This window comes from Pyxicephalus adspersus, chromosome 12 (assembly GCF_032062135.1).
Source record: "Pyxicephalus adspersus chromosome 12, UCB_Pads_2.0, whole genome shotgun sequence".
In the NCBI taxonomy this organism is placed as follows: domain Eukaryota; kingdom Metazoa; phylum Chordata; class Amphibia; order Anura; family Pyxicephalidae; genus Pyxicephalus; species Pyxicephalus adspersus.
In genome coordinates this window covers 26,197,135-26,212,515 of record NC_092869.1, presented here as the reverse complement: position 1 = coordinate 26,212,515, position 15,381 = coordinate 26,197,135, and the positions used below count along the sequence as shown (strand labels likewise).

The 15,381-nt window shown below is 36.8% G+C and overlaps 1 protein-coding gene across 1 annotated transcript in view; it reads right to left on the bottom strand.

Moving 5' to 3' along the window:
• CDAN1 (codanin 1) overlaps positions 1-15,381 on the bottom strand; it is a 25,300-nt gene that overhangs the window by 5,976 nt on the left and 3,943 nt on the right. The window contains exons 2-18 of the mRNA XM_072427645.1: positions 13,558-14,249; positions 13,071-13,280; positions 12,004-12,185; positions 10,387-10,506; positions 8,801-8,879; positions 7,524-7,542; positions 7,198-7,307; positions 7,006-7,095; positions 6,386-6,461; positions 4,977-5,191; positions 4,618-4,732; positions 3,914-4,057; positions 3,587-3,753; positions 3,306-3,390; positions 3,107-3,196; positions 668-722; positions 429-562 (exon numbers count right to left, since the gene is read on the bottom strand). Coding sequence (XP_072283746.1) covers positions 429-562; positions 668-722; positions 3,107-3,196; positions 3,306-3,390; positions 3,587-3,753; positions 3,914-4,057; positions 4,618-4,732; positions 4,977-5,191; positions 6,386-6,461; positions 7,006-7,095; positions 7,198-7,307; positions 7,524-7,542; positions 8,801-8,879; positions 10,387-10,506; positions 12,004-12,185; positions 13,071-13,280; positions 13,558-14,249 — 2,583 coding nt within the window. The remainder of the gene's footprint in view (positions 1-428; positions 563-667; positions 723-3,106; positions 3,197-3,305; positions 3,391-3,586; positions 3,754-3,913; positions 4,058-4,617; positions 4,733-4,976; positions 5,192-6,385; positions 6,462-7,005; positions 7,096-7,197; positions 7,308-7,523; positions 7,543-8,800; positions 8,880-10,386; positions 10,507-12,003; positions 12,186-13,070; positions 13,281-13,557; positions 14,250-15,381) is intronic.

Below are 15,381 nucleotides of genomic sequence, written 5' to 3'. Positions count from 1 at the left end.
TATATATATAATTTACAATTGGGACTTTAGAGGCCAAATGAATTTATGTTCACAAATACTTGCTAAAAAATTTGCTAAAATATTATGCTTTATTAAATACATGTTTCATGGACTAATTGCGCTTCTTCAGGAAAAATTAAGTTTTTAATTAAGTTTTAATTGTCAGTGATTTTATTGGTATTTAATAAAGTGTGTGTGTGAGTGTGTGTGTTAAAGTAGCACCAAAACATTAAAGCACAACATGGCACATCGACGTTATGAGTGACTTGTGTATGTGGTCCCAGTACGGTAAGCAAGGGCATGATTGAAAATTGCAGTGCAATGGGCCAACACCTGTAACATGCTTAGCCGAATCTCAACAGTGTCTAGGAGCCCGTGAAGTTACCAGCATTTACTCTGCAGCATTTTACAATAAAAAAAATATTTACCTGCAGCTTTTTTTGAGACAAGGATGGTTTCAGCATAATTTGCTCTGCAGCAGTAGGAGTAATCTTCCTGACGAAACCTCCGTTTTTTGATCCACAGCCAGCCACAAAAGAGACAAGCAATTTACGCAACTCTCCTGTAAAAAAGTATTAGTTAAGACAAAGTGAAATGTATTGCTAACAAGCTATTTCTGCAAACTTTAGTCATAGGCATAACATGAATGTAACAGATAGTAACTTACCAAGGTATGGGCAACAGCTGTACAATAGTTGCTGATCCACCAAAGGCACGCAATCCTACGGTTACAGAACATTTCATTGTTATATGGTTACCATTATGTGCACTCAAAACATTTAAAGCCCAGCTTCATATTTTAGAATTGTAAAAATTGTAAAGATATTACCTAGAACTAGTAAACTAATGTCAGGCAGGAAATATGTTTTAGGGTTATAGAAACCTGCCATAGCAAATACTAGTGTTGGTGTTTGAATTCGGGTTGTCCTTTTATTGGACCCGAATATGGCTGTTCTAATTCTGATAGACCCGACCCAAAAACACAGGATTCGACAGGCAAATTTGTGTGTAAAAAATGTGTTAAAAAAAAAAAAATGTACAGCAGTGGGAATCCTCCTGTCACTGTGGGATCCCCGGGCACTAGAGGTTAAATGGGGACAAGTCTCCCCATTCATTCACCTCTAGTGCTTTGTGATAGGCTGAGAAAAGGTAAACCCTGATTACAGCTCAAGCATCTTAAGGATTTTCCTTTCCCCAGCCAATCACAGAGCACCAGAGGTGAATGAATGGGGAGACTTGTCCCCATTTAAGCCTCTAGTGCCCTGGGGATCTTCTCAATGAATGCGGCCGTGGTCGCATTCATTGAGAACAGTGTGCGATCCTCGGTACTAGAGGTTAAATGGGGACAAGTCCCCCCATTCAAAACCTCTAGTGCTCTCTTGATTGGCTGAGGAAAGCTTTCCCCAGCCAATCAGGGAGCACTATCCCTGATCCTGGATAGAGTTTCTCTATCCAGGAACACAGGACTCCTGAAGAACCAATTATTATTATTATTATTATTATTATTAATTAACGGGATTTTTATAGCACCAACATATTACGCAGTGCTGTACATTAAATAAGGATTGCAAATGACAGACTAATACAGACAGTGATACAGGAGGAGAGAACCCTGCCCCGAAGAGCTTACAATCTAGTAGACCAAGAACACATTCAACTAGTAAAGGACTGCAAGAGCAATCGGGAGCAGAGCTGTCAGCTCTGCTCCCCTGATTGCTCTTGCAGTTCTTCACAGTCCCAAAAAATAACCTGAATTTTCCCACCATTGACTTTAATGGTGTTCCAATTTGGCATTCGATTACCCGAACAATACCCCCCTATTCGATCGAATAGCTGACGAATCGAATAGTGAGATATTCGACCAACACCAGCAATAACATTCCAATTAGAGAATATTTTGGCAATCATGATGCAAATTAGATACTTCTAAGTGCTGTTAACGTTACCTGCAGTGCCAAGTCCCACAACACCTATGTTATCAAAGTTTGTCAGCAAAACGTTTCAGTAGATACCAATGGAAAGTACTTAGCATTTCTGTTTCAATCCCAATTGTTGGATACAATGCTGCGATGATGAATGCATCAGAATTGCTACAATGATACATGTGCTGATTCAGGAATCTGTAAGTACTTCTGATACAAATTTACTGCTTGCCCTTAATTGGCCAAGTTCCATGAAGTGACTGAGTCTCTATAATAATGTACTGATGATTTATAAAACCAGAATTAACTTTTTTCTTCTTGCTGTACTCGTGGAGGAGGAGAAAATGGTGTCTGATGGTGTGTAACTGGCTCAAATATAATCATATTTTAACTTTTTTTATAAGACCTCAATGACCTCTGAAGCTGCAGGCATAATGATAAATTCCAACTTTTACATCACTTTTGATATTTTCTATGCCAGCTCGGCTAACCCTGCTCCCCATTCTCACCAGTGACTTGGCAGCCTTAAAACTTTTTGATTTTTAGTAAACACAAATCAGCTGTCCTGGGAGGGGGAGCTGGATGATGCCAACTTGAAATACTTCAGTGCCATTTCTGAAATTTGAAGAATAATTGCTTGACAGTGCTTGCAGATACAGAGGTCAGCGCTGCGTAATATGTTGGCGCTATATAAATCCTGTTTATTAATAATAATAATAATAATAATAATAATACAGAGGTCAGAAATGGTTACATTTACTAGAAGTTAGTATAATATAATATATGTGAATACATGAAAGTTGGTAGCCTGGATAAAAGCTTTCTATAAATTAAAAAAAAACAGATTACTGAAGTTGTAAACTGACCAATGTATACTGCTAGCCAAAATAGCCAGATGATTATAAGATTAAGGATTAAATATATATTCCTTCCTGGTATATTATTGCTTTATATCTCACCATTGGGAGTTTTTTTTTTTTTTTTTTTACTATCCCAGTAACTGGAACCACCTATATTTAGAAGAGTAGAAGAAACCTTTCCTAAAATAGGAAAATAAACTAAGGAAAATTTGTGTATATATAACTAATCCTTAGAATACAGTAACAGTTGATGATGTGCATTTAGTGATCCTCCCATAGAACTACCTCCATTATATCATTGTAAAGCCAGACTTTCACACTCACCAGGGCTTGTGCTGCTACGAGAGTTTCCACTGAAAACTCATCTTGAACAGCTTCAGTGTTGAAGAACATTTCTGCTGGTACTGTTGGCACCTAAAAAAAATATCATGCAGTAAATGACAAAGCTACACAAAAAGAAAAAAAAAAACACCTTTTTTGTGTGTGAATTTCTAAAGAAAACACACAAGATCCTACAAAGTACCTGAAAGAGCCAGCCCAGAACAGCAAGAATAAGCAGTTTGTTTAATATCCCCATCTCCTTCTCATCAGTAAGGATCAGCTTGTACCTGGCACAAACAAATACAATACAAACCAATTTAAAACGACTTCTAGCAGCACCACAAAACAATCAATATCACTACCAGGTGTTAATAACCAGCTAAACTCTGGTGAATAGGAAATGGTTAAATGATGACAGCCCAGGATACTGACCAAATCCAGTGCACTGTCTTTAAAGTGCTTTATTTTTTGTTAGAAAGTTACCTGTACAGGTGTAGTAAACAGCAAAACACTTTTCTGTAATATTCCACATGGGGAGCAACACCATCCACCCATGAAAGGTACTCTACTGCCCATGGAATAGTCAACACTGTACGATGGTCCTGTATGGAACGTCTGAGTAACTGCAACACATCTAACATGGGAAAAGCCTGGAGGCAAATGAAAAAGTTTAGGAAAGAGGTTCTGGAGAAAGGCCTGAGATGGGAAAGAAGGTTACAGAAAAGAAAAGGTTTGTCAAACAGATCAGATAGAATTGATTACAATAGGTATGGGGAAGGCACTTTTTGATTTGCATTTTAATCATTTTACCTGGTTTCGTAAAGCAACAGCAGATTCTAATAATTCCCCAGTTAGGGATTCTGTAGTCCTATATGGCAAAAATGTTAAAAAACCCAGGAACTTTGCCAACAGCCGAACAGTCAGAAGAATTGAGCCAAATCTGATTTTTTCATCCTGAAATGTAATCATTTTATTTACTTATGCATTTATATATCACTTTACAGAGTAGTCATGAAATGTCCTATTTCCAAGCGAAGCAATCTACCATAGTGAAATGTCATTTACATATTCAAAGGCAAATTTAAGGGGGAAGCTAATTTATCAACTAATATGTTTTTACGAATAGTTAACCCAAGTTATTATGAAGAGAACATGCATGCCCCATGGGAAAAAAAGGCTTTAAGGCCAGAGTGCCTCTACTGAGCCACTGCAACATCCATTCCAAGGCATAATGCGATTTAAGTAAAGACCACCTAACTATTCAATAAAGGGGTCTTGTATAGGAATTCTAATTCTGAAGAGAAGTGGCAAACAATCTGAAGCCATTCTGCTTAACACAGAGCAGTATATTGTGAGTTTTGATTGGTTGCTACTGTAACCCAAAATGAGAACATTTTTTAAAAAAGGGCAGTTGTCCTCTATCCAGAAAGATCATGCACAGATCCTTACAGCTGCTGAGTACATAGCTGGCTTGTTAAGACCTTGAAAACATTATTAGCAAAAAAAACACTTACTTGCTCATCCATGCTAGATTCCCCATCTGTAGACTCATGTCCCACTATGGAAATTGTATCCAATTCTTGTATTTCCTGACACAGACTGTCCATGAGGTGCTGATTAAACTGGTAGCTAAATATTTAAACACAAAATACATATTAACATAAAAATATATAAATAAGTGCTTCTTTAAAACATGTGGCATAGCATACATTTGTGATAATTCCAGTCTAACTATTCTGACCTCACACAAATATAAAATAAACATTTTTTGGTAAGACAGTTAAATTACCTTGCAGTATAAATTTACTTAAACTAATTTTTACACTCTAGGTGTTAACATTTTTCAGCATGAAAATCATCCATATATACTTACTTTCCTGCAGTAAGTATGAAGTCTCTGAAAAATTCCTGGTACCCAGGAAAAGAAGGAGGAGGGCAGGGGCCACCAACAGTCTGAGGGGCCACAAATCTTTCTTGCAGTCGTTTTAGTCTGTTCAGATTGTCAGAGCCAAGCATGTTAAGCAGATCCTGGTCAGGGTTATCACCAATTCCAGCAGCTCCCTTTCCTCCACTTGGTCCCTTGCACAGCTAACCGGGAACCACACAAAAAGATATGTTAGCTTTACAGGCTATTAAGGTGAAATACTTTATAGTATTTTAATGCATACATTGTTGGAATAAACTGAAAGAAGTAAAAATTCAAAACACTGGGTGCAATTCATTTCAATACCCAAACTCACTTTCTTGCATATGTTTGGAAATCAAAATAAAGAATATTTGATTGAAATCTTGACTAATCCAACCAACCCAGTGGCCACTAAATAATTAGATAACTCCCTAAAAAATTAACAACTTGGCAAGATGTGGCAAGATGACAGCCTATATAGGCAAAAAAAGGCAAGCTTTGAAACAGAACAGAGAGAATAAAATGTTTCAATGGCTAATCAAAATAAGTGCAAAAATCCTGCACAAATGTTGCCCTTTCATGGCAAAGGTCACCTTTAAGCTTTTTCACAAGAGGCTATAAAAACCCTGTGTGAATTTTTGGATTTATTTAAGATGACAGGTCTCTGTACAAAGCAATAGAGTTGCACTATTTTACCTAGCATTGGATCAAAACTGTCAGATAGGTGCACTAATTGCTGATTAGTTGCTGCAGTGTTACAATAAAATTGACTAAGCCAACCAGAGCAACATGATAAAGAATGTTTTTATGCTTATTTTTAGAAATCTTTATTTGCAAAGAATCCTTACCATACACTTTGAAGAGGATTTTTGTAAAGTTTTAGGTAAGATATGATATCTTACTAGGCCTACTATTGGACAGCATCTGCTTCCCCAACGGTGTCATTGAATGTATTTGTTAAGCATGCAGTTTTGTGATGTACAGCCTCTATTTACTGTACAGCACTGCATATTATGTTGGCACTTTAGAGGTTGATCATTATAGAAATATTATTAGTAATTTGTTTATGGGTCAACATTCCCTACTAAGAATAAGTTCACACTAGCAGTATTTTACTACAGTGCCCTCGGGCAGATAATATCAAACAGTCTGGGAGCCTAATGTGGTAACTGCCTGAGTTTTGCAGACAATTGCCAGCTGTTGCTTTTTCTTGTATTGGGATTGCATGTAAAAGCAGTCGGCAGAGGTTGCAAATCGCCTATGGGTGCTGTATGTAGCATTGAAAAAATGTACAGCATCACCGCTGCTTTCTACCACCTGTTAAATAAAGAAGAAAAAAACAGACAGAAAAAAAACAGCAGTTGAAAGTATTTTACCTGCAAAAGTTGCTTCTGAAAGAGCCTTGCAAAATGACTATGATTAGAAACTGTAGACAAGTTTGCCATCATGGCCCTATGATAAAGGAGATCAGTGTTAATTTAGGAACAGAACCTCTAGAAATATATAATGGCAAAACTAGACTGCCATTAACTTGGAAAAGCTTAAAGGTCCCATTCAAGATTGTAAGACAAACAGAAACCTCAACTAAGGTAACTATTTAAATACAATTTTAATTTTAAAACTTTTATTCTAGACTTTTACTTAGAATGTGTAAAACGAACACCAGACATTCCTGCCAAATCCAGGGCATAAAACAACAGCATTGTTTATATGGATCAACTTACACAGACTTGATACTGTTATCTGCTGAATCTATAGATTATTGGAAATTTCTGAGTTGAATCAAGACTTTCCCTAGCAATGCCCAGTGGACTGTGGCCAGGAAATCTTACCTTCTTTCTCATCCAGCTCCAAGGTGTGGAATTTAGTTAATTTTCTTATATGTTACTTCTTTTCTTGTATATTGTTAACTGAGGATAAATAGCTATGCTATTATAGTTATGGATATTTACAAAACATATCTGAGAAGAATAAATAGGATACAAAATGTGTATACCTGATTTTATTGCCCAAGAAACGCTCAAAATCCCAGTCAGGTTTTTCATGACAATCTTCCCATTCACGTAGCAGCTCATAAAATACATCTCTAGAAAATATACAAGACTTGATTGTAGAGAACCGTCACAAAATTTGGGTTATAACACCCAAAATACTTTATATAGCACAATCGTGAGAAAACATAACACACCTTTGCTTTTTAAAAATGTGGAAAGACTGATCACTCGGAAAGTTAGAACGATTGTCAGTTTCCGGCTGAAAGGACACAGAATTGAGGGTTGCTGGAAGCAGAACAGATACCTTTAAAATGGGGAAAAAAACCATGTTAATTTAAAAAAAATACTCCTGACCCATGCATTTTAAATGATCTTTTAAATATGCTTTCAAAGTACATCACTATTCTGGTTAGAAAGCCCCATAATGCTAACAAATGTATCATCACATTAATGACTGCAGTAACAATAATTAAAAAAAAAAGTCCTAACCATCATTTTCCTGTATTTATATTTTTCTTACCAATGACATGCAGTCTAAACTTAAAAAAAAAAGGTTAACAAAAATGACCGATACAGGAGCCCAGAACACTAGATACCGTCATGAAAAAAAACTTTCAATGCTCATCTATTATTTACTGAATTATGGCAACTGCTAAAATCGGTTCATTTTCTAAATGATTCCCCTTCCTCCTTGATAAATCACTGAGGTATAATGTCAAAAATCAGCCACGGGGAAAACATGTAAGATAATATACTTACATATTATATCCCCCAGGGACACCTAGGCATATAAATGTATGTAGGAATGTAAAATAGCCCAAATCTCACATGGAAGATGCTTTAAGTTCTGTGCTGCAGCCCTTTTGCAGTCTTGACTTGCTTACCATTCTCTAGTTTTACCCTGACAAGAGGAAAAAGTCACTCCCTGCACTTCAGAAACCAGAGGGAAAAGGGCAGCATATCATCTTTCTACAGGTGATGGTTTACTTGTGTTTCAGCAAGGATGATGGGTATATAAAAAATTAACAAATAACAACATGTCAAAGCAGGCCTAGTGAATTTCCCAGAAATCCTCATCATCCCAATACAGACTACAAAGACAGCTGAATGATCAATAGGGAAAAACCCTATTACAAATAAATTGTTTTGAATTTTTCAACAGAGAAATACATGTCTGGTACAGTTACCAAAAACATAAAACAACACAGAGTACAGAAAACACCCAAGGAGGTTATAAAACAAACAGTAGTAGATGGACAATACAATTTGGTTGAATATAACGTTCGTGTTTACAAAACAGTAGGTGCAAACAAAACAAAAAATAAAAAACTGTTTCAACACAATATTAAAAAAAGGCAGAACTTTATCAAAATATCAGGATAGTATAAACATGACCCAAACCAGTAGCAAGTAGGTCTTCTTTATGAAAAATATGTGCGTAATACTGCGATATATGACCACTGAAGCTTAAATAGGGTTGATTCATATTTTGATTTATCTACATTTAAACTAAAGAGACATCATTATTACGTTGCAGCTCTTTCCTCCTTAGCTGGCATTAGGCTCCTCAAGTGACCAGGGTTGTCACTCTCATGTCACATGACAGTGCATTTGTCTAGTAATTGGCTGCTAGGCCCAGGGACTGTCCCACAGGAGCAGATCGTATGCTCTCCCTCCCATGCTCTCTAAATGAGGTAATAGTGCCAATAACAGATTTTGAATAGACATACATTTAATTCACTTCAAGCATTTATAGAGGCTAGCAATAAATAAAGGATTAGTAATGGAATAACTCACGTAAGCTGAAAATCAAGGACCAAAACAGCAAAAAATACACAATTGTGCACACTCTGAAAGTGGTGGAACTCCACAGCATCTGAAAAACAAAACAGGGTTTTTGTAAAATTTACTGCAAATACTTTAGGAATGGAAAAAGGGAAAGATGGAAGAAAAGAGGGAAGGGTAAGGAGTGAAGGGAAGTCATTCACTTCCAGGTTTTACACCTTCAAGAAAAGGTTACTCTGCCAAACAGAACAAAATTTAGCCCAGCCCAGAAAACCTCTACACATCAGATTGCCTCCCTTTTATTCCAAGTCATACAGATTGCATGAATATAGAAACAGAGGGCGCAGGACCAGTATGCCTCAATGGAAAAAGATTTAACAGATAGTTTTACAAAAATATTGTTTTCTTTCTATTTCGTTGAGTGCCTTAAAGTCTTCACCTTTTGGACGTTCAAAAGTAGTCCAACTATGAGGTGAGCAAAAGCACCAAGGTTAACAGGGCCACAACAAAATAACTATCATCTTGTCATCCTAACACTTACCTGTAAATGCCTGCTTGGGTTTTGTGTATACCTGAAGCTGAGCCCTGAGCTTTATATTGTCTTACTATTTCACAGTTACAATTTACTTTACCTTAACTGCTAAGCTGTTTCTGATCCTTTTTGATCCTGACTCTGATTTGCTCCAGTGATTTCTTCAGGCTTATCCTAGAGAAGTTACAGTCTGCTCCACTTATAAATAATACAGTGTACACAACTCTTAACTTAAACTTTTTCCAGCCACTAGACTTTTATTGCACCTGCTATTTTAAGGTTTACCTGAAAGTAGATATTACCCCATTGGCCTACTAGATTTTTTCCTGTTTGGGAAGGAATTTGCCCCAACACTGGTTTACTACCACTGTAGATCTGGCACCAACAACCTATAATAAAACTAATATTGAGGTAAAGCACATTACAAAGTATATTGTTTAAACTGGTGACCAGTTGGAATCTTTTCGTATATTTCATAGTTGTCAGACCCTTTTTCTTTACCCTATTTTAGCAGCATTTGTACTTTGCCAAACCATGAAAAAATGAGCAGTTTTTGAAAGTGATCTATTACAACAATGGGTTGTTCCCTGATAAATCACGTGATTCAAATGATTGGTCCACAGACCCTGTGTATATACAGTGCCTCACATGACTTTTCAGGGACAGATTCTCAAGGATAATACTGCCAGCAGTGGCTAACTGTATCCTCAGTGGAAAAAGAAGCAGACAAAATAGAGAGGTCTGCATTGGTTTATGTACAACAATTGTAGCAAGGTCTAGCCCATCTAAAGTGAATCTCTTAATTAAAAAAAAAATCATTTGCATAAAAGTTCACCCCCACTGTACAAAGTAAGAAAGTTGGATCATCTTTACAGCCACCTAATAGTCTGCTTTTTAGACTTCTAGGTATACAGAGTGAGTTTTCTATGTGACTATTTTTCTTGGAGAAAAATCAACAAAACATGTCATATTAGAAAGAGAATGACAGCCAATTTTAGTACACACAAAGAAGCAGCTACACATCTTTAGGCATTGTATGCATTAATGAAATATTGCTGCTGGTCACCTTTTATTCCTCTGGTAATCTCAAGTTCAGTGTCCTTATCTTCAGCGCTGGCTGGTCCCCTGGAAGTTAACAGTTGAAAGACAAAAAAGAACTCCAGAAATATATTTGGCACAAGGTTTTCTGGGAAAAAAAAGTGAAACCCATCAATATCTTTGTTTTTACAAACCTAACTACAAGAAAACACTTTTCCAAAGTTTCCAAAGCACACCAATATAAAACCTTGTACATATATTAGATTTCTGTGGATGAAAGTTATTTTTTGTGACAGTTTCCAGTGCCAGGAGAATGGAGTCCTGTACACACAGCCTATTCTGTTCTATGGAATAGGATAGGGGGAGGACAAGCAAGTGGCACCCCGCTGCGCTCTTCTCCACTGGAAAGTACAGTGCTGATCCCTTATTTATGCACAACATCAGGGAACCAATATAACCGCGCTAGATTTTTTCTGAACGCGATCACAATGGGATCACTCAGATGGCAATAATCTAGTGTATGTATGCAAGTTAGGAGTTCAACAAGAAAGGCTGTAGTATTGAAAGAATGTGAAAGACCTTAAGGAATGGGGACCTGGCATGCTTATGTGTTGAACTAACCTCTGTTCAATTAACATAAATTAAAGGCAGTCTTATGCAAATATTGGGGCTCTTCATTAAAGAAAAGAACGTAAATAAGTTAAAACACTCTGTGTACCTTTATTAAAATACATATAACTATTGGAACATCCCCACAGTATCAATTTGGAAACAGATTTAAAATACACAATGAAAGAAAGAACTGCTATGCAAGAGTAATAAAGTTTAGAAAAATGTGGCTTCTCCTGATGCAACGTGTCTGGTTTCCTAGTCTTCAGCTGATACAATAAAAAGGTCCTTGCAGCCTAAGTGCTGGTCCACAAATCAAATCACTAAGAAGTTCCTGGTTCCCTTACTTTGTTGAAAACCACTTTATCTGCAATTATTTTTAATCCTCTTCCACATTCATCTTGTCTCCAAAAGGATTGGTCTCATGCCACTGCCAAGTCACGGCCAAAGTTTGGCCACATAAAATTTTCAGGCTGACTGAGAACTCTGAAGTGATACAAAGCTCGTCCCTCATATAAAGTGGCTAGTTTGCCAATGCATTGCTCCGCTGTGATTCTATGGTCCGGAGTAACAGAGGTGGTCCTTACTGATTGTAAGACTTATTTTTCCTTCCCTCATGATGATTTGTTTCCGATGTTCCTTACAGTGCTATTTGAGGCTCTGCAGGATATTCACTTCCAGAGAGGTGGTCACCCCAGCAAACCCAATCACAGAGATCTTTGTATGTTTAATTTCAGTCTAGTAATGCCTCTCATAAGTGATAAAAAATTGTGATCAGGCAGGGAATTATTGCAGAAATGGACAGAAAAGGTCTCTTCTACAATAACCATCCTTACCTGCCTCAACACTCCATGGAACTGTCAAAATGCTGAGCTGTGCGCATGCACATTTTTAAATCCTTGAAATTTGTTAATAAGGATATTTCACAGTATAATTGGTTATAATTTAAGAGGACAGCCTAACTAACATCTGCTTTAAATAACAAATATATTTAAAATACATAAAGCCTAAAATACATACAGCAAAACAGAACTACCTGTTATGCAGGATGAATAAAGTTTAGCAAGAATTTGTAGTCGTTTACAACAGGACACCTTGCCAGGGTCAGCGTACGTCACCATATCTGAAGCGACACCTGTACTTCGGTTGTAGATCTGTTTGGTGGGAGTGATGGGGTCTAATACTACTGGAGCTGAAGTCTGCTGAAGTAGTTTGGACCTACATAGAAAGAAGTGTGTTAAAAGATTGCGTGGCATAATTATTTTCATCCCAGAAGTTTTATTTATGTTAAGACATTTCCCAATATACATATTTTAAGAATACAGATAATTGATTAGATTGCTTAATTTGGTATGTGAAGCAGTAACAGATCTTTATTGAAACTGAATATCCTTAAAAAACTAAAGGAATATAGGTGGGTTGACTTTCAGATTTAAGTCTTTTTCTTTTCTGAACCCAAAAAAAAAAAATTCTTACCATTTTCCCTCACATTAACACCTAGGTTAGTCCTAATTAATTCTTCCTTTGCTTTTTCTCCTAAGCTAGTTTCATGTAGATTTTTATTGCTTTTTGTTTCTATTTCTCTATTAATATTTAAGGTTTTTCTCATTTTTGTTTTAATATTTTTTTTCCAAATACTTTGTTATGCTTGGTGCCAAAATCAATGGTTTTAAGGTGGCTTCTCACGAGAGCAAGCCTAACTGTCTAGTTGGTGTTCATTGTTAAAAAAAGCATTGCAGTGCTTTTTATTTTTTTTAATTTTGTATTATTTTCTACATTACACACTTTCAAAAACTGATCAAACTAGAAAAGGGAATAAAAAATTTGGCAAGAGAATCCAACTAAAATAAAGCATTGTTTGTATTAAAAAAGGATAGACCACTGGCAAATGTAGATTGCCTATCTCATCAGGTGGTATACAGGTGTGCAAGCTGAAGGGTTATGGAAAACAGGAAAGTAGTTATTTACCTACAGCAACTACTACAGCAGTCATGATTTGTCCTTATATTCCTTAAATTGAACATCTCAATTTGCAATAGCAAAGCAGGATGAAAAATACAAAATTATACAATGGAACCATAAACTGTGAAACTTTAACCATACCTTTCTTTGCGCAGTATCTCCCTCTCTTCCCGTAAACTGCCAGCATCAGGTGTGCATACTCCTTCCTGAACGCTCCTAAAAACCTCCATTCCTGGGTGGCTGCAGTCCATCTTAGAAGTACTGATTGGAGTGGAGGTAAAACAGATCCTAGTCTTGGAATTACCATCATTAAGAGGAGTTGGATTGATCCTTCGTGAGGGCTTTGATTTGCTGAATAAAACAAAATTAAAAAGGATTCAGGAATGCCTGAACTTTAAACCTGATTTAACTTTTAGTTTAAACTGGGTAAATACATGCACTAACAATTGTGCAAAGATGTACAGTTTCTGTTACTTAGAAATCAGCCACAAAATGAGTGCAAAAACCTTCTGCTGCCTCAGAGATGGAGGCAGCAGAGGTCAGAGGTCATGGTAGGGAAAGTATGAAAGAGAAATTACAAACTCTACTGAAAGTATAAGTAAAACTGAAACAGGAAAACAGGTATTACCTTGTGGAATCACAAGATGCACCCATAGGTGGAAACTCGTCAAAGTTGTTTATATTTAATGGAGCTGCAGTAGGGCTAGTACTAGTATTTATATACATTTGCTTTTTGTTAGCATTCCATGTATTGTTTTCTCCCTGTGATTCATTTTCTATTGATCTTCTACTTGAGTCTTTAGACACATGACGACCAGATGAGTTCTTCTTCCGAGCCCGACGAGCACTCTGTCCTTCTGGTGTCAACACCAAAAAGTTGCCAAGAACTGGTTTCTGTGCTGAACGTTTCTCATTGTGATGACCAATAGGGCTGGAACTTGAATTTGTACTAGTATGAGAAAAAGCCCTACTTGAAGTGTTTGTAAGGTTTGATCTGCTGAAAACAAGGGAGTCATTGTTTGCTGATATCGGAGATGCAAAACAATTTTCTGGAGCACCAAAACTATTGGAAGATTGAAACAGCTGTACTCTGCTTCCTCGATGACCCGAAGGCTGGCTCGATCTCCTCTCTACGATAGTCCTTTGGTTACTGGGTAGAACTGGTTTTGGAACGGCTTTAGAATTTGGGGTTTTTGCTGGAGTTGATGGTCCATTATTTAAAATTTCACTGGTCTGCTCTCGAAGAAAGTTCAGCAGATAAGGAACAAAATCTTTTCGTAAGAAGTGAAGTGGAGCAAGATTGAAATCAACAGGACTCTCCTACAAAATTAGGGGAAAAAGGTAAAGTTTTATTTTCTAAATGAAAACTATGCTAGTCATCAAAAATAGATATAATTACCAGTTTAAAACAAATTGAACAAATTATTATAGAACTGATTTTCTCAGGTTATCAACATATGAAACAAAATGGTTACAAATGAAAATGTTGCCAGTTTTCTCAAACTACTGATGACAGGTAAAGCTTTGCCAATCTGTCCCCGAATATACTACGGGCAAGAAAGGCAAGCTAGCGTTGGTCTATCCATATAACAAAGCCAGCAGGGAACTCTGAGAAGTTTGTGTGTGTACACTAGTACATAGAGAGGTTTTCTGATAAGTAAAAGTATTATACCTGGAGTGGAAACCTTTGCTTTAACTTCCTGCCAAGGGCTTAAAGATTAAGTATAAGAGAACTGCTTGAAGATGGGTGCATTATATGCACTACCTTGGCCAGGCTGCTATTGTGCCTCCAGGTAAAGGATGAACATGCAACCCAGCCATTTACAATGTCCCAAAGACAACATGACTCTTCAGATCAGATCACAGTCTGTTTCTGACTCTCATATGCTATATATATATATATATATATATATATATATATATATATATATATATATATATATATATATATATATATATATATATATATATATATATATATATATACACTCAACCCAGGCCGGGTGGTTGCTGAAAAATGCCGGTTGGTGCGCCCTGCTAAAAAGGGCTGGGGAGAACACTGTATATTCTTTTGGCAATAGACACGTAGGGGCAGTGACGGGTCTGTGGCTGTACAGCTACATAAGCAACATGCACTACGTCTTCTGACATCATTCACCCACGCCCAGGAACAAGTTATTCAGAAATGTTTTCTACAAAAGCCCTTATATAGAATAGGATCAGATGGACTGGCCTTTCCAAGGTTACTTGGATCCTTACACTTGCCTATTATTCCTTCATCCAACACATCACAAAATGACTGTTCACTTCATGTCTAATATATTCCACACTGTAACAGCTGCCATTCTAACATGATGATAATCCATAGCATTCACATCACATGTAAGCAGTTTTTATTATTTGGCTGATCCATGTACGGTCAGGGGCTCTATGGACCAGAAATGTGACAGGA